We start from the raw sequence: 19470 nt of genomic DNA, 5'->3' as shown, positions 1-19470 counted from the left end.
TTGTATTTCATCTTCCAGTAAAATGCTGGAGCTGTTCACCTTAGGCAGAAATGAACAGCAATCCCAAATGTCTGTTTAGCCAGAATTTCTGATAGCTATACCTTGATAACTGGTCTAAATAGATCTGTCTGTCTTTGTCCTTCTGGGGTGGGGGAACTGTCACATTGGTTCGTAACCTAAAACTCTCTATCCTTTCCTTGAGTCGTTCCCACTATATGTTATTCTGCAATAGCTATGGTATCCCACCAGGTTGATGGTTACCACTTTTACTTAGTCAATATCCAGAGTCTAATCTCTTTTTGCTTCTTAGGGATTGGCCTTGTTCCTAGCATTTTCAAAATGTTTGCAGTGGGAGACTAAAACAGTGGGTTAGTCAAAATCATGTCCAAGAGCATGTATTATGAACATCATTAAAGCTCTGAGTGCATTTTTTCCTGTAAATTAGATTCCCAAAGTTGTTGTGATATTTTTAAAGTTGTTTTTAAATACGAACTGGGCAGGTCTATTCTACTAAATAGCATTTAACAATATGAGACATCATCGTGTTTTTTCTGTAATTCTGGCTAAGCAAGTACAGAGCTATTTCAGCAAGCTGCGTCCTTGAGCTGCTGTGTTGTCTGTACATGCTAATAAGGAGAATGACGAGAATTAATAAGCAAGTGTGAGATGCAGACGTGGTTTACATGGTTTCTTGAAAATATTTCCAATCCCTTTTAACACAAAAAGAACACAAAGCTACTGTATTATTTTAAAAGAAGTTAATTTTATTATTTAGTTTAGTATTTTGGGGGTATCTATTGTTAAACATCTATCATGCTGCACAAATTAGAACACTAATTTTAATTATTGTTGAACCCCGTGACCTTGAGGGTGGGGAAATGGCTCCGACATAACAAAGGAATAGGCAAAAGTAAGGTCTGAGAAAAGTGGGGGACAAAATCAAAGCTGTACTGACCCGAATGGAAAGCCCTTAGAACAAGCTTTCTCTCCAGCTACAAAGAGACATCATAATTAAGGGGGTATGGGAGTTCCATAGATGGCATTCCCTGAACCAAAGAGGCCTTGACCAACGCAATCTGAGTAAAACCCCGGGATGGAGAGCAGGGAAATCCCAGGTGATCTCAGCTGCCTTTGTGGGGTATATGGTAATTGATGGTCACTCCAGTATCTCAGGCATAGATTATTAAGGGGTTTATATACCATCAGTAAGTCCTTGAAGGTTCACCAAAAGGTAGTGCAGATCACAGAGGGTACTCGCTAATCCACTGTCCCTGTACCAAGAAGCAAATAGGCAGTCATATCCTACAACTGTTGAAGTTTCTGGGTCAATTTCAAGGGAAGCTCAAGTAAGGAGGAATTACAAATAACTAGCCTGTGCTTCTGAAAGGTATGAATGACCATAGCAGCATTCATGTTTAACAGAGAAGAGGAGACTTTCTAGAGAAGCCAGACATGGTAATAGCTACTTTGGAGTACCTGCTTTAACATGGCCTTCCATGCTAAATAATCAATCCAGAATATATCCCCTCCATCAGCAGCAAACCCAGCATCTTCTAATTGGCCAGAACCAGCACAAAATTATACTACTCAGCCTCATTTAGTTTGCGTGGTCCCACCAAACATGTGATGGACCTCAAAAAGGGGAAGACAGTCTGACACTAATACAGGACAGACTATGCATATTTCCCACTCTGTTCTGATATTGTTATCATGGAGGGGAACCTGAGGAGAAGGCAGACCCTTTCTAATCTGATTGAACTTCTCAACGAAGACTGAAGACAAAAGCACTACAACAAATGATTATTAAAATGTTTCTTTAATTTTTGTTTTTATTTTGTTTTGAACATAGTTTAAAAGTCCCAGAAGCCAGCCTTTTTAATAAGTAGGCAAGTGGTAAAAATTAATACCTTCTAAGTTCCCTAGCACAGTTGTCCAACAGATGATAATAGAAAGAAAGAATATGCAGCCTGCCGGGCAAATTTAGCCCACAGAATTCTATTGTGTGGCCCATAAAAACTGTAGGAAGCCAGCATGGAGTGCTTACCTTAATCAGAGTGGCAGCAATCTACTCCATTTTATGCAAATAGACATAGCCTTCCACCTCCTGCTTGTGGAGTTCCAGCAGATAAAGTTTGGAGACCCCTTGGTCTGAGAATGATGTTCCGTTTATATGTATTAGAAGTTTTCACCTGAGTAGTTAATTGTAGATAAAATAATCTTGCTAAGCATAGTAATAACAGTATATTATTTGGGAATCTTAATGAACCAGGAAGGGACTATTGTTGCTCATATTGGGCCTCCATGAGAGGAAGAGAAGTGCTACAATCCATCTCTTTTGTATGACTAGGTTATTTTATCTTTACATCTTAAATATTTTGCTACAGAATCTTCATTCTGCTTTGTCTGGATAACAATCCAGATGTAAAGTGGTGCTGGTTGTTGTTGGTTTTACTTACCACATTCTCCGGTACCCCTTATGTTTCAGCCAATATTTTCTCATACATACTCCCGCTGAACGCGAGAGGAGTTGAATAAACTCTGAGCAAGGACAAGGATTTGGCTAAATTGTAATAATTTCCTTATATCATCTAAATGTTTCCCTGTCTGCTTGGGAAAGGTATTATTCAGCATTACTCCTGATGATTTTGGTGTATGTTACAACTCTTGGCTCTTTGAGCAGGAGCTGAAAATTATATACTCTTTCTGCATACTTTACAGTAAATCTTTTGTTGTTTGTGATGCGATATTGTTTCTGGAGTTTGGAAGGTACTGTATGAATCTCTTAATTAAAAGCAAAGCAAAAATATTTAAGTCTCACTCCCTGAGGTAGAAGGGTCTGCTGGGCTACTCCATCATCCACTTGTGGGAGTGCCACATATTGTTCAACAGGGACTTCTCTGGCTGGCCTCAGGAGTTTCTGAATAGTCTTTCTTGAATTAAAAAAACAAACAAACAAAAAACCAGCAATACTACAATATTCTTCAATTATGACTTAGAACACCATGTGAGCAATAGTGCTAATCTAATCTGATCTGGCTGTAGAATATAGTTTATTCATATGTACACACACATACTATCAAATAAGGAAAGATTTAGGGCTTGTCTACACTTACCAGGGGATCGACGCACGGCGAACGATGCATCGGCGGTCAATTTAGCAGGTCTAGTGAAGACCCGCTAAATTGACTGCAGATTGCTCTCCCATCGACTCCTGTACTTCACCTGAATGAGAAGCGCAAGGGAAGTCAATGGGAGAGCGTCTCCAGTCAACATAGCATAGTGTGGACCCTCGGTAAGTAGATCTAAGTACATCAATTTCAGCTACGTTATTCACGTAGTTGAAGTAAGAAGTTGCGTAACTTAGATCGATCTCCTCCCGCCCCCCCTCCTCCCCCCGTAGTATAGACAAGGCCTTAGAAACTCTTCAGATCATTTGGAGGAGTCACTGTTGAACAATGGATGGAGTTTGTGTGTACATATATACATGTGTATATATGTGTTTTAATTTGTAATTTATTTATAATATGGGTGATATAGTTACCTTTGACTATTTTGCACTGTAAGGAGTGAAAAAACGCAGGCAAAATGAGGTGGCGGGGGTATTCAGCAAGGGTTCAGTGGAACACCTGCAGGGGAGATACTATTTAAGGACACATGAAACCAACAGTTGTGCATTTGAGAACCAAGTCTGCTTTTCTTCAATGAGGTACTGAATTATTCACAGCGAGCTTTTCCCTTTTTTAAAAAATAGAAAGGCAATATGTTAAAATCTGTAAATAACCAGAACAATCAACTAGAATTACAAATGGTTAACTCTCACAAATAACTATTAATTAATGCCTAGTTGCCTAGAGGTAATAATATTAATGCCTAGTTGCCAGTTATCCACTTTTTGTTCCGTGAAAAGCAGGTGATGTATTCTTAGAAGGTTACAAACAGAGGTGCCCTTTGCTTGATTCTTAGATAGAGAAATTCACTAATTTTTTACCTGAACAATGTGTGTGGTGATTGAAGTACCCTCTCATCCCCACTAGAGGGGGGTTCCTCCCATGCTGGGCTGTAATGCTTTTTCAGAAAAGAAGCATGGGGAAATCTCACATGACTGTATCTTGCTTGAATATTATACAGAATTTATCCTACAGTGTCTGCAGTCCCTCATCTCTGATAGATCCTAAATAAATCTTTGTACAAAGTGGTGAAAAAAAAACCGAATAGAGTACAGCGTGAGTTTTAAAAATGCAATACTAACAAAGAATTCAGATTGATATTTTATTGGATTGTTTTCAAGATGAAATAAAATATTCTATCACAGAATTGGTTTAAAAGTCCAAGATCTAAGAGCTTGACAGTGCCTCTTTGATCCTTGCTGGAAAAATAGAAGTGACATTATCAGGGCTATTCCAGTAACGTTTGTAATTAGAATCTCCAACCAATGTGATAGCTACATTCTGAGGTTTTGAATTGTGTTTGTAAGACTTTTATATAGGAAATATTTCCATTTTTAAAGAGAAAGTACAGTATAACTTTCTTAAACTTGCTTTTATTGTTTGGGGTGTCACAATTTGTTGCCATCTTTGATTCCATGGTTTGTAGGGGAAAGTGAAACTGGAACTGATGTTTTGTAAATGTATATTTTGAAACTGTGACATCAAGATCATTCTCTTTTTCCCTTAAAGGAGAAGGGGAGAGGGAAAGAGAGAGAGAGGTTATACTTTATATATCACTTTAGTGTTGAGCCATATGAATTGTAGGGGTCTGAGTGTGATGCTTAGTTCTAATCCTGCATCTAATACTTAGTACTTATGTAGCCTTGGGCAAGTCAGTTAACCCTGTGTGTCAGTTTCTACAAACCGTACTATGGATATTTAGCAATCTCACCAGAATTGATTATTTAGTATTTATAAAGCCCTTTGAGTATTAAGAGCTCATAATTATCATTATTAGATTGATTTTATTTATGTGGATTTTTCTTACTCTGTTCCCCCTCTGCTTCACATCCCTCTCAGGATCCCACTTGGGAGCCTGTCAGGGCCATTCCTTAATCAGCTGGACAGGTTATAGTTGAAGAGCATGTGGCACATGCTCTCTTCTCCATCCTAGGGTCCATTAGAGCTCCCCCTCCCCTTTTTATGTACAGAATTAATAGAGGTTATATGTTGTTAGATCATGACACAAATATGTTAAAGTGCTGCCATTGTTGTTAGTTTGTCAGCCTTTCCATTATAACGTGTCTTTTTCAGAGGTTTATAACTCAGGCATTAAAATTTGCTCCAGGCTTAAACTTGCCATTCATTTCTTTTCTTGATTTGCTTGAAATCCTTCTTTCCTTTTTTTACGTTAAACTGTAGATTAGATACATTAGTTCTAGTTATACTAGTTGTATAAATTATAATGCAGTATTAGCATTTTAAAATAAAATGTAAATCAAAGGAAGGAAGTGTTTTCTAGTGTTTAAAGGAGGCAGGGACTAAGGGTGGGAATTGTAAATTCTGTTCCTGGCTCTGCTACTGACTTGGTGCCTGAACATGGGCAAATCACTTAAGCTTTCTGTGCCTCCTCTTCCTATATGTACAATGGGATGAGGACACTTCCCAAGCTCAGAAGGGTATTGTGGGCTTAATTAATTAGAATTTATAAGAGCATTTTGAGATTCTCAGTGTAAAAGTGCTGAAATGTGAAATATTTACAAGAAGCTGACATTTTCAATGGAAAATCAGATACTATGCCTGTTTTTCCATTCTCTCAGCTCTCTCAGTCCAGATTAATAGGTTACCAACTCCTAGACCTGTAAGCTGCAAGGCAACCAATAAGTAATTTCACTTTTGGCACTTAACAAGCCTATATCCCTTGAGCTCCCAAATCTTGCAGTCAGGCAGAAACAGTCTTTGCCAGGAGAGATCTTATTCTTTCAATTCCAGAGTTTCAGAAGAATCTGCTCTGCCCAAGACAGGACAGGAGTCTATAAGTGAGACTTTATGCTGCCTACTTTCCAGTTGCAGGTTTTCCACTTTGTGATGATGCAAGAGTATTAGTCCTAGTGGGGAGGAGTGAAGGGGGGTAGGAGTTTAGATCATTCTGATCTGCTGTGTCAGATAATTACACTGCTGGGTGATTCTGAATGTTCACAGGAAACTTCTTCCTGTGACTCAACCTCCATGGGAAAACATGGTTCCAGCTGTATTACAGTAAAGTGTGTGGCACTGGAAAATTGTGGTCTACCCTCCTGGCATGGCTTAGGCAGGTAACCTACTTTGTGTGTAGGTCTTAAAGAATGATTGTGGAGCTCCCTCTTTCTCCTCTGAGGATTTTTGTGGTTGGTTGTTAGTTTGGCATAGCCAATTCCCTATCTAGGTTTCCATGTGGTAGACTACACAAGGGCCCCCACTTCCAGGATATTCGTTTGGCCTGGATTCTGGTGCTGTGCTCAGGGAAGGTTTCTGATAGTGGCTACATTTGAAATGATCTTTTTCCTTATAATTTCAGGTTGAAGTCTTGGCCTCGGAGGATGCTGCATTTGGACTGAAGGTGTGTAGTTTGATGCAGTTTTGTTATATAGGTCCCATCAATTTAGACTGGTGGATCCAATGTCACAGAAGAGGGTAATTTCCGACCTGAGATTTGGGAGTTCTGTGATTCAGATCCACCAGTTCAACAAGTATCCCATATTCCTGAAACTCTGAGGATGGAACGTGGGGCTGTTTGGTAGTATTACTTCCTTTCGTTTACTCAGGGAAATTTTATTTAGGGGAGCCAAGGAGGAAAAGCAGAAGGTAGTGTTCTAGTGATTTTTAAAATTGCAGTTGACTGAATGCTGGATTTGTTCATGTTCCATAAATTTGAAACTCACAGGTCTTAACAATTAAGTACTGGTAGCCATTATCTGATTTGCAATCTGTTGGTTAACTCATTTGTTCATGGCCCTTATTCACAATGCACCCCAAGCAGAAAGCAGTTTATTCAACAGCTGTTTCACCCTGTGTTCAATTGTAAGTGTATCCATGGCATACTGGATACGTGTTCCAGAGAACACTCCAGAGCTATTCTGCAAACTGGTTGGGGTGCATCCTAGCGCTTATTGGTCGATGTACCTTATGGTGTTGATCACAGTTCTTAATTGAATGCTAGTAGCAGATGATTTTAGGCAAGGCAGATTGTGTGTAGGCTATAGCCAGCTAGCTGAGAAGAGAGAATAGATAAGGGAGGGGGAAGAGATTTTAGGAACATTAGGGTAAATCATGACAATGAAGAGTCCCCCTGCTGCTGAAAACCCACATGCTGTGATTCCACTGCAGGTGAGAAAATAGCAATGATATTACTACCAAAGTGAAACAATCAAGAGAGGATGAAATAACTTCTGCAAGTTTATAAGGAATACCATAAACAAAATTAGCCCAACCAAAAAAAAAAAAAAATCCTAAATTTTAACACTTTAAAAGCATCTAAACATTTATGATAATAAGACTTATGGTTATGTCCTTGTTGCATGTTTTTGTGTTGTGATAGCTGATAAAATTATTAAAAAATAAATAGTGCTACTCCAGTATTATTTGAAGTATTTAACATATAGTAGTCAGCAGCATTTTCCATTTTTTATTTAATACCCAGCATGCATACAGAATATTCGTTGAATATTTAATAAACCTGGAGGGTCAACTCTTGTGAACTCATCTCCATAATCCTTCATACTAGCTGGGTAAACAGAAGTATTACTGAAGATTATTGTAGCAATAGCTCTTATAGCCTAACCCACTGTGGAAAAGGCTATGCTATTGTTTTATGGCCTAACTTGCAGGTTGGTTTCAGTCTTAAAATCAACTTCATAGAGATCACAGTTTGAAGCTTCTTTTTACATCAGTAATTTTAATGATTTCTCATAATCTTTTGGATTTTATAAGTCTGAATCCGTACAAGTGTCACTTCTAGTATCACCTACTAGAGACATGAGTGGGGTCTTTCTATGAGATTTTATAAGCCTAAGAGGTTTTTTTTTCCTCTTCCCTCAGAAAGTAGCTTTACTAATAGAATGTCCGTATCTAGAGAAGGAATACCATGGCCTATTTTGTGTGTGTGTGTGTGTGTGTTTGGGAGATGAATAGCCCTTGGTATCTATATTTATATCTATATCTATATAAAATACCAAGGGCTATTTATTTATATGAATGTATGCTCTCTCTATATATATATATACACACACACAAACACACACACGGAGAGAGAGAGAAAAAAGATACACTCAAGTTTAGTGAATTCAATGTTCAGTTAATTGGCTTAACATTTTTTCTTACACCTGTTTCCAAAGTCTACATAACTGTTTTCTTTCCCCTTAAAACTAAGTGCTTCCCCTTCCTTTTTTCTGAATGCAAAATAAATGTCCTGCAGTACTAATGAGCAACACTATGCTAACAAACCTGTGTGTGTGCCCTTACTCAATGAGAATAAGCACAGTTTGTGAGGAGAAACAATTTCAGATTCAAGATTCCCAACAATGATTCTGAATAGCAAATAAAAGTAATTCTTAAGTTATGAAAAACAGTTTGTGTGGATTTGACTAACTCGCAGATAGAGGATGACTTAGATAAAAAGGCTTAAAATCAGAGCTTGCATGATGGTATCAGCCTGGATTACCAATTTTTGGGCCGCATTTCCTTATAGGTTTAAATCGGGCTTTCTAGGGACTGGATTTTCAGCTGCAGATACAATAAGTACTTCACATTTGGGGGCACCAACAGGCTTTCGCATGTATAAGTGTTTGTGGATGCAAGGGGTGCTGGTGTATTTTTGTGTGGGTTCATCCATTGCATCTGTTGCTGAAAGTTTGTCTGTTCATCTTACTGTTATTGAAAGGCCTTTATAGTTGTATTTCCTTTAGATTTGGTGGAATAAAAAGGAGAAAACTAAATTACTAAAAGAAAGAGTTCATAGTAATATGCTTTTGTTTTTGATTCTGCCTATTTATTCCATTTAGTAAACACACAACCTGGCAATGTTTAGGAATGTGTAACTTCCCCGAGAAAACACATACTGGGGGAATTAGCAAAACACTATTTCTTTACAACATTTGTGCTCTGTCAGGTGAAGGTCTAGTGAGACCATTGTTAGTTGGTGGATTTCTCCTCTCTCCCTCCCCCAGTAAACCATAAAACATTTGGGTCTTTGATGATGCTAGGTATGTTTTAGAAATCTTCAGGATATTTTTGGTGTAAAATCCGCACATGGTTTTGGAAAAAATAATTGATGTCTTTAAATTCCCCCCCCCCCCAAAAAAAAAAAAAATTAAAACATAGCTCTTGGTCCACATTATCAACAAATTCCAGAGAGGCAAAGGAACAACTTATTAAGTTATAAACTTTCAAAATTTTGTCTTAAATATTTTATTATTACATGTCTAACTGCATTGCTTTATAACATTTTTTAAAAGAGCCTTTTTTGGTGGACAGAGAGCATTTTTTCCCATATAGACATGGTTGGATGTGTGTTAAGTCCCATTAAAGTTAATGGGAGATTTGCACATTGAAAGCACTGTTAGAATGAGGCCTTTAATATCACTTTGCCTTTAGTATACTTTTTTTTTTTTTTTTTTTTTTTTTTGCTATGCTCTAGTTCTGTGAACTCTTCCCTTTTAGGATCAAAAGTTTTTTCAGTAGGGTTAATATTAATGGACAGGTCCAAGAAAATGTTTTCTTTCTTTTGGTTCTGAGGCCTGGTCTAGACTAAAAAGTTGAGTTGACCCAGCTACGTCATTTCGGGGTGTGAAAAATCCACACCCCTGAGCGACATAGTTAAGCTGACCTAGCCCCCTGTGTAGACTGCGCTAGGTCGACACTAGAATTCTTCTATCAACCTAGTTCCTGCCTCTCGGGGAGGTGGATTAGCTATGCCAACGGGAGAACCCCGTTGGGGGGTTTTAAAAAATAGTTGGGGTTTGCTGGTTAGATGGAAAGAGACCCCAAGCTTTATAACATGCTCTTTAAACCTCTCCTCTGAGTGGCTGGTAGAAAACAAAAACAGTCAGCTGTATGTGCCAGCAGTTTTGTAGAATGGAGGAAACAACTCAATGTGATGCAACTGCAGCTTCTGAACTTGTAGGTGTGGTATGTGGTTTAGTTTAGTTTCTTCTTTATAACTATTTGGGATAGCTTTTGATTAACTTTAGTATTTCAGGATTTAGCATGGCATTTGTGTGCATGCATGTTCATGTACTAGGAGGGAGTGGGAAAACAGTGGGTCAACAATGCATGACCATTTATTCTGTAGGTGCTCTGGGACAGTTTGACCATGGCTGGCATATAAGAACAGCCTTATAGGGTCAGACCAATGGTCTATCAAGCCCAGGATCTGTCTTCCAACAGTGGCCAATGCCAGGTGCTTCAGGGGGAACGAACAGAACAGGCAATCATTGAGTGATTCAACCTCTGTCGTCCACTCCCAGCTTCTGGAAAACAGAGGTTAGGGACACTCAGAGCAAGGAGCTGCATCCCTGCCCATCCTGGCTAATAGCCATTGATGGACCTATCCTACATGAACTTACCTAATTCTTTTTTGAACCCTGTTATAGTCCTGGCCTTCACAACATCCCCTGGCAACGGGTTCCCAGGTTGACTGTGTGTTGTGTGAAGAAATACTTCCTTTTATTTCTTTTAAACCTGCTACCTATTAAAAAGGTATTAGTCCTCCCTCCACCATCCTGGCTTCCGTGTGTGTGTGTGTTAGGGTGCTATTTAAACTATTCCCAAAGGAGGGTAATCATTATCTTCTTCACTTTTCTCTCAGGGCAATAGATTTAGGTTGCAACTAGGGTTTGGGAGTCTGCTGAGAGGATGTGCCAGTCAATGTGTCCACAGATGCCCTGGCCCCTTCAGGGTGCATGAGTCAGAAAGTTATTATTGTCAAGAGAGAGGCCTTTGTGAGAATGGCTTCAAGATTTTAGAATAATGGTGTCACACACGCAGTCTACATGCTGTATACTGTGCATGCTGTGTTCTGTATAGTACATTCAGATTCGGTAGAATCTAAACTTTCATTTATTAAACAAACAACAAAAAAACCCTACGTTTTTCATAGTTGCCAAGAAAAGCTTTCAAATGTGGAGTGAGGGTAAACTGATACAGTGATAGCTGCCTGAGTCTACAGACAACTCAAAACAACAGCTCTAAGAGGTATATGCTCCCCCCCCTTCCATTAATCTTGTTGTACCCCAATGACAGCACTTTAAATACCAGCAGTAACTATTGCATTTCTCAGGATTTTAGTAGATACGATGGGGAAATGCATTTCAGCAAGTGGAAATAAGGACCACCTGGAATGAAACTGGAAGTTGCTGCAGGAAAGGAATAGCAAAGGGGGAAAAAGTCAGAGAGATAAAAAGACAGGAAAGGGAGAGCACAGACAGAGGAGGAAGGGGAAGGAATAGAAATAGAGGGCAGAAATAGCGGGAGTCCTAAAAGATAACCATATTGAATGATGCTAAATTTGACAGTAAGACAGTGACCAAATAATAACTAAGGCTGAGATTTTCAAAGCCTCCTAAGGGATTTAGGTACCAAATTTTCAGTAGGACAGTCAAAGATCTTAGTTTAAAAGGTTAGTTACTTACTACATAAGGGCCATATTCTACCTTTGATTTTTGTACAAACCTCCAATTGATATCAGTGAGAGTTCCACTGTGGATTGTGGGTAATTTCTAACGTGGCTCACTCACCATAGTTACAAATGGAATTCAGCCCGCTCCCTAAAATGAATTTGATATTGATGCTTTAGAAGACCCTATCTTCGCTCAGTTCCTGCTCTCTTCTTTCCTTCTCTCTTGCTGGAGCCTTCAATATCAACAGCAAACTGACCCAAATAATATAGAGTAAAAGACTATGTACTCAGTGTCTTAGAGGAGAAGGGTGAGATCACCTCTTTCACATGTCTCAGCCTGCGAAGTGCCATTAGTACTATTTGAAGAGGCAGCCACACAGCCTGCCTACTCTAGCTAATGCTGAGATGCAGTGATTCTAGTTTAATGCAGCATTAATTTAAATAAGTTTGTTAATGACAGTCCAGCATCTACATGTCAGGAGGCACACAACTTTGTGCAACAGGAAAAGAGACACTTATACTTGTGCAGTGGGGGAGCTCCATCAAGAACTGGGGCTCTCTGCTTTGGTTTTGAGCTCTAATCCTGCCATTGTGAGTAGTTTTAAGATGTATTGTGATATAATTGGCTTAATCATTCCTATTATGTTGCTTTGTATGACATTAAGTTAGGATTATAATTTGACATATGAAATAAATGGTAACTGGATTAGTGATTTGCAGGTGTCATTTAAAAACAACAACAAGGGAAGAAGAAGCGTGTCAGACTCTGTAAGCGGAATGTTTCCTAATGTTCAGAGGTAGAGCTATGCAACTGCCTCCCAAGCGGCTATGAAGTAGGAGGTAGCTCCACCTGTTCAGCTCTGGAGGGGGAATGGAGCTGTTTTGTTTCCAATTAACACATTCATCGTGGAACTGATTTTACATTTTCTCTTATTAGAAGAAAAACATGGGAGAAGTCGTTTGCTTTTGATCTAGACTTCAGCAGAATAGAGAGATGGTTCTGTTAAAGAAATGTAATACAGCTGACATTTCTGTGTCAGTGCAGTGGAGCTTTCGTCATTGGTGATGGAACCAGCCAATCTTATGGTTTAGTGACATAGCATAAACGGATGACCTCATCTTCATAATTTAGTAACTGCAAGGATTAAGAGATACTATATGTAACTCTTTTTAAATATGCTGCTAACATGCAGATTTTTTAATACTCTCATTTTTTGACATAAGGTATCCAGTTTTGCAAGAACCCAGTGAAGTGTATAAGCTAATCTTTTCGACCATTACACTAAGGGGGGCCATAACTTTTTCACCCCAATATGCTATTTTTACTCCAGTTTACATAGTTTCCTTCTTCCTCCTCCACCCTGCACATACTGTGTTATTGCAATAGCACAGCATGTCACAATGCATCTTCTATAGCACATTCCCTTTTGTAGTCTCAGATACCATGAGTTCAACTCCCCGGGGGGAATTTAGATGGACAGTGAATTTTAGACTGCAGCTACCTGATCTGATGTATGGGATACCAAGGAGAGTATTTTCAGTGGCCAGCTATGAATTATTCCTGTCATGAATGGAGGATCCAGAAAGATATGTGGTGTTGTAGCAACATTCATATTAGAGAAGTCCAGAGATATGAGACGGAGCAGGAATGACATTTGAGAATATTATAAGTGTATCATCAAGATTTTAAAAAGTGTAGTAAGTTGATGGGCAAAAAAAGTAAATATTTCTTGGAAAGAAGGCAGAAAAGAGCAATGTAAGAAGAAGGAAAAGTAGCTGTTAATAATTCTGTCTTGCTTAAGATAGCTTTCTTTTGTTGAGGCCTCTAAGCAGCCTCTGCTTCTGCCATCTGCTGGTTACTAGTAACTCTTGCATTTTCAAAGCACAGATGTATGTGTGTTTGTATGTAGAAAAATATGGGGAAATGTGCTCCCAGTTACATTTTTGTAACCGTGATTTTTTTTAGGAATCTGGGGATTGTGAAAAAGACGGGTGGGCTCAGTCTAATTTAGAATTGATAGATGGTCACATTACCCTCCACTGACTTCAGTCGAATTACACAGATCTTACTGAGGATAGAATCTGAATTATACTTATTCTAAATTAGTAATTTTATTTGAGTCCTTGACATGTGACAAATATGAAGTTTATAGATATATACATTTTCAATATAGTTGCAATAAATATATCACTAAGACTTTCGTGCCCAGGTAAGTTGCCTGCCTTGAACTAGCGGACATAAATATATGTTTTCTTTCATTTTCTAAACTGTAGTTGAAAAATATCTACAATAATAATAGTTCTTAGCACTTTATATTTTCAAAACACTGTCCAAATAATCCTCACAATTTTCTTGTGGGTTAGGTAAGTGAGTACTATCATCCTAATTTTACAGATGGGGAAACTGAGACAGATTAAGGCCAAAATGTTCAAAAGTGTGCATGACTGAAAATGACCGTTGTGGTGGCTAAAAGGATTTTTTTTGCCTCTCCCCTCACCCCGCCCCCCGAGCATTTTCAGCATTTTCAACACCATGTTTTAGTATCACTCAAGTCCCCTGAAGGTCCTTGCCCTAAGAGTGGGGAATGGGATGAGGTTTGATTATAAGGCGCTCTTGTGAGATTTTCAAAACTGCTCAGAGGCCCCAAAAGGTGCACAAAGTATTTCTGAGATAGCTGTGACTAACCACAAAGCTGAAAGTTGACACATCTCTTGCTGGGTCTTCTCTCCATCACTCCCAACCTTCCCACATAATTTAGGACAGGCTCAAGAATACATGAGAGAAAATAATTGGGTAGTCTCAGTTTAGCCCTCTCTCCAGCGCATTTTCCCCGAGCACTCTCTCAGGACACAGGAATAACTGAAAGCAATTGCTTTATTTTTTATTTTTGCTAAATTCCAGGATTTCATCGTGGAAAATCAGGATTTTGTTATATAGGCTTTCCTCTCAGCAAAACACTGATTGTAATCCAGGGTATGCTGGATGTTAAGGCCCCTGGAGAAGCATCTCCAGTGACGTGGAGTATGGAAGAGGTAAAACAGAGCAGAGACATTAGTGAAGAAAGAATATTGGCCCCCTTCTCAGTCCCCACTAAAATCAGCTCTGAGGAAGTGCACTACTTCCTTGTAGTCCTCTAGCACTCAATAGTTGTCCCCCTTCTACCAGATGATTTGTAGAGCCCCACAGAATTCCACCAGATGATAAGGAAGATGGGGGAAATGGTTGGGCTGGATCAAAAAGGGGAAAAAATAAGGCTCTGTACAGAACAGCTAAACAGGACACTGAGAGTTGATTCTTCCCGCCTCGATCTTTGTAATCAAAACTTGTTGGTGTTCACCATATTATGCTTCTGGGTGACAGTCCCAAAAATGGTTAGATGGGAGTTCAGGGAGGAACCATGATGTCCTTTTGAGTGAGGGTTCAGCAAGGCCGGGCAGAGCATAGCCATTCTCACATGGCACAGGTGGGCATCCTACTTTTCTTTGCCCTAAGAGACCGCTTACCAGAGCAGGTGATTGTTGCCTAAAGGTACGTCTTCACTTACCGGAGGGTCCGGCGGCAGGCAATTGATGTTCTGGGATCGATCCCGGAAGTGCTCGCCCTTGACGCCGGTACTCCAGCTCGGCGAGAGGAGTACGCGGCATCGACGGGGGAGCCTCCGTGCCGCGTCTGGACCCGCGGTAAGTTCGGACTAAGGTACTTCGAATTCAGCTACGTTATTAACGTAGCTGAATTTGCGTACCTTAGTCCGAAGTGGGGACTTAGTGGGGACCAGGCCTTAGCTGCCCATGCTTATATGTATAGTCCTTATGCTCTGTGTGAGGTCTGAAATGCTTGATCATTTGATCCTAGCCCAGACAGGACGATAGTTATCAGTGACTTTCTGCTACAGCTAGGCAATCTGCATGGGGAAATGGTAATTTATATTTTAAAAAACACAGCTCTGCCCATAATAAGCTTTGAACACCTTACAGAAAACCAGTCTGGGCAAAGCTGAGCAACTGCATGCCCATCTCAATATCTTTGAAAATTCCCCTCAAAGTGATTGGCCTAGTGCCACAAAGCAAGTCATTCACAGAGAGGGTATTAGCACTAAAGGGTCCTAAACTACCAGCCTTTTCCTTAATTCCTTAGACCATGCTGTATCTCCGTTACATAGCCATACACAATAGAAGAACTATGCCCCTGCATAAACAAGCAAATATACACTACCTATCTCCACCTCTAATATTGTAGAATTTGCTCTTTCCTTTAACATAGAAATAGTACCAAATTTTGCTCTCCAATACATGTGTACAACTCCCACTGACTTTGGGATTATTTGGGGACAGAATTTGGCATGTAGTTTTCATAAATAAAATACCTGTTGTGTCTTCAGTTCAAGACAATTGTCTGGACATTGCTAAGATATCATCTATAGTAAATAGTGCTTGGTAAATTTTTTTTTTTCTTTTCTGGTTGTTTTATAACTGTTTTTGTTTATATTTAATTTTTAGTGCTGGTAAAAGTTGCCAGGTGAACAGCACTGGCTACTGAAATCTTTTATCCATATAACAGTTACATCAAAGGGAGCAGTTTATGCTTCCCCACATTGCTTTACTGATGTGCCTCAATCTTGACTTGAATAGAACATCTCAAGGGTTAGAGGGAAGTTCAGCTCTCTGATGAGACGCTGGAAAGATGCAACGTCTAATTTTTTTTTTTTTTGTGATGGAGACATCTGTCCAGGGTGACATGTAGGCCACCACAATCCAATCATAAAAGAGTTATGACAAAAGAAAGCATATACCCATACTCACTGCTTTTACTGTCATTTGCCTCTGTACCATATTTGTAATCTATGCGACCTCATATGTTTTACAGTCTCTTGTTTCCAAACTAGTTGTTTACATTCAGTGTTCTGTTAATAGTGCCCTTATTTGTAGCTGAACTACAGGCTGTTAAAATATAACCAATACAATTTACCTATGATACTGTGCGTCAGTTACAATTCTGTGTAGTCCATTTGATTTACATTTGATTCATGTTGATTTTTTTTTTTTTTTTGCACTCTTGGTGAGTATCGTATTTATATTGAACCCATTTTACAATTGGAGCATAATGTTTGCCTTTTAAATACCTGGAATTTTTAAATAAATGTTGAGGCAGGTAGTCTATGTGTTGTGTGGAGAGAGAACAGTGTGTTTGTAAAGTAGGCCCTGTCTGGAGTAGAGCAGGTTAGACCAGATTTTTTTTTCTTCTGTAAATTGTACTGGATTGCATAACTGATGTGTCCAGAGCTGCTGACTGAGGCAACACACCCCACCTTGTTACAGAAAGCAGTTTCCCATTAATCTTAGGATTTAGGAATTTTTTTTTCAACTGGCATAATTTGTTTTGTTTAAAAGAAACCCAACAGAACAAAAATACTTATAAGTGACAGAAACATACATGTATTACAGGGTGTAAATAGACAATGAGAAGAAGTACATGTATGTTTCTATCACTTATAAGTATTTTTGTTCTGTTGGGTTTCTTTTAAACAAAACAGACACTTCAGGATAAGATAGTAAAAGTGGGGTGTACAGCTTGAAAAATGCAGATTGCAAAGAGCGACGTGAAAACCTTTTTTAGGTCGGCAGGCATGATTTAGGATTTTCAGTTTGCCGTTTTCTGACTTGAGTCAGGTGTGCAGTGGCTTAGCTTTGTGTGACATTAGAGAACCTTTTTCTAAAGTATTGCTGACGTGGCATGCTGAACTTCAAAGATGAAAAACAACAATAATAAAATGATTGTTTAATAATATTAATAGTACATCCCTATTGCAAAAATGACCTTCTACAGTTCTGCAGTTTTCCTTACTGCATTGCTCATTTGATATGAGGTGGTTCTTGTAAAACAAGGATTTTGTATTTATCTTCTGAATTGGGATTTGAATGGAGAATTTTATTGGGGTAGAGTTGCATTGGGATGTCTTGTTATTAGCAAGTCAGTTCCTTAGCTTCTTAAATTAAATTTTCCTTATGAACAGTTAATTCTACCAGATTAAAAAAAAACAAAAATTCTTTATTTTGATGGTTTTCTCTTTATTTAATGAGTGACCAAAATCAGAGATTGTTTTGATGTGATTTTCATATTGTTTTGATGTTTAAAACTGTCCAGTATGATGAGTTCAGTATACAAGAGCCAGTATTTGTCAATTTATAAAACATATTGGACTGTTCAACTATTCATTGCATGGTTTTACTACGATATCTGCGATGCTACCTCAAGCAGAAAGCTGGAAGTCCAGAGGCTACTATAGTGAAAACTGCCTTAGGTAATATTGGAATTTGAAAAACAAAACTCAGCACTGTATTTATAGGTAGGTGGAAGTTTTGCATGTGTGTCTTTCTCTTTCCATCCCACTTGCTGCATTTTTCTGTATCAAGACCTAGCTGAATCTCCTATTTGAAGTCCTTGTGAACTCACTCAGGTAATGTCTTGAGTATCATAGCAGACATGCTGGTTACATTATAATGTAAACAATATAATCTGTATGTCTTTAATCCTTGTGTAAAGGTTGTCCATTGATAGAGTGGTACCTTAGAAAACATGCCTATGAAAGAGAGAGAGCTAGAATACGTGTGTATTTCAAAAATTCAGTATTTCATTGATATGAGAAATGTTCCAACTGCTGTTTAGGGAGAAAAAAATTAAACTGCTCCTGTAGAACTAGGTTTCATAATGGGTGAATGGTTTGTTTGCTATAGTACATAACATATGCTTACAAGCAACAACTTTACATATTGTAAATGTATGTATGTGTGTTTGTGAAGTTGTGATAATGTGCTTGCTGCTGTGCCGGAGAAAGATATCAAGACATTGCTCCAAAGAGCACAAAAGAACCGAAAGGAAAGAGTTACTTTAGATAAAGCTTTTTTGGTTTTTAAAAATATTTTTTCTATAGTTGGCCTTGCAGAAAGGGGGCTTTAAGGAGGGATTTGAAAGCATGCTGGGATTGGGAGGTCATTCCCTGGATCAGGAGCAGCATGGAAGAATGAATGAAGATAGGAGTGGGAGAAGGAAATTAAGGAGGCAATGAAGCTGTCATCACTGACAGAGTGAAGCGGGCTAAGGGGAGCATGATACAATGAGATTCTGCCTGTAGCCTGGGTGTTGAAGGTAAAAACTAGAAGTTTAAACTTGATACAGTGGGCAAGAGGAAGCTAATGGGATCATTTTTCGTACGTAGGTGTACATATATATAAAAATTCAAAGTGGCCTACATACTCTGTTGGATGATACACTGCGGTATACAGTTTTGTGTGGTATGTTACAGTGGTTGGAATACTAGATAGAACCAAAAAGTATAAAATACTGAGTCTGCTGTAAACCCACAGAGGAAATTTCAATATCAGTCTGAAATTCCAATCTTATCCCACCCCTCTGTACTTAGATAATTTACTTCATGTGTTAAGAAGAATCCCTCACTTTATAGAAACTGCTACTGTTTAGAGCCTATCCATGTTATTGTGAAAATAGATATTCAGTAGATGCATAGTTTGTGTTAAAAATGCACACTAAAAATCCTTCTGAAAAATGGTGACTCTAAATGCTCAGTAGGCACATGCAAGCCAACATATCTATTGGTTGTTCTCTCCTACCCAAAATACACAGATAGGTGCACAGACATAGGCGATATAAGAAAAATTATACTATTTTAAGGGCTAATTGCTTAGGGCCAGATTCTGAAATCCTCACTCACTACGCCATTGTGGTAAAATAAAAAGTGCTGTCTATGCAAGGAAATTAGTTTGGTATAACTACATTACTCAGGGTGTGAAAACCTACACCCCTGAGTGATGCCATTAAACCAACCTAATCCTCGGTGTAGACAGCGCTATGTTGACGGGAGAATTTTCTTGATG

General features: G+C 38.7%; 1 protein-coding gene across 10 annotated transcripts in view; it reads left to right on the top strand.

Annotated features, from left to right (window-relative positions):
* Positions 1-19470, top strand: part of ARID1B (AT-rich interaction domain 1B) — a 402274-nt gene that overhangs the window by 210922 nt on the left and 171882 nt on the right. For 7 of the 10 annotated variants that reach the window (XM_054022819.1, XM_054022821.1, XM_054022818.1 and 4 more), the window contains one exon: positions 6484-6525. The exons of the other annotated variants lie outside the window; for them this stretch is intronic. In XM_054022819.1, the coding sequence (XP_053878794.1) occupies positions 6484-6525 (42 nt within the window). The remainder of the gene's footprint in view (positions 1-6483; positions 6526-19470) is intronic. 10 annotated transcript variants of the gene reach the window in all.

This window comes from Malaclemys terrapin, chromosome 3 (genome assembly GCF_027887155.1).
Source record: "Malaclemys terrapin pileata isolate rMalTer1 chromosome 3, rMalTer1.hap1, whole genome shotgun sequence".
In the NCBI taxonomy this organism is placed as follows: Eukaryota; Metazoa; Chordata; order Testudines; family Emydidae; genus Malaclemys; species Malaclemys terrapin.
This window is presented reverse-complemented; position numbering and strand designations above follow the sequence as displayed.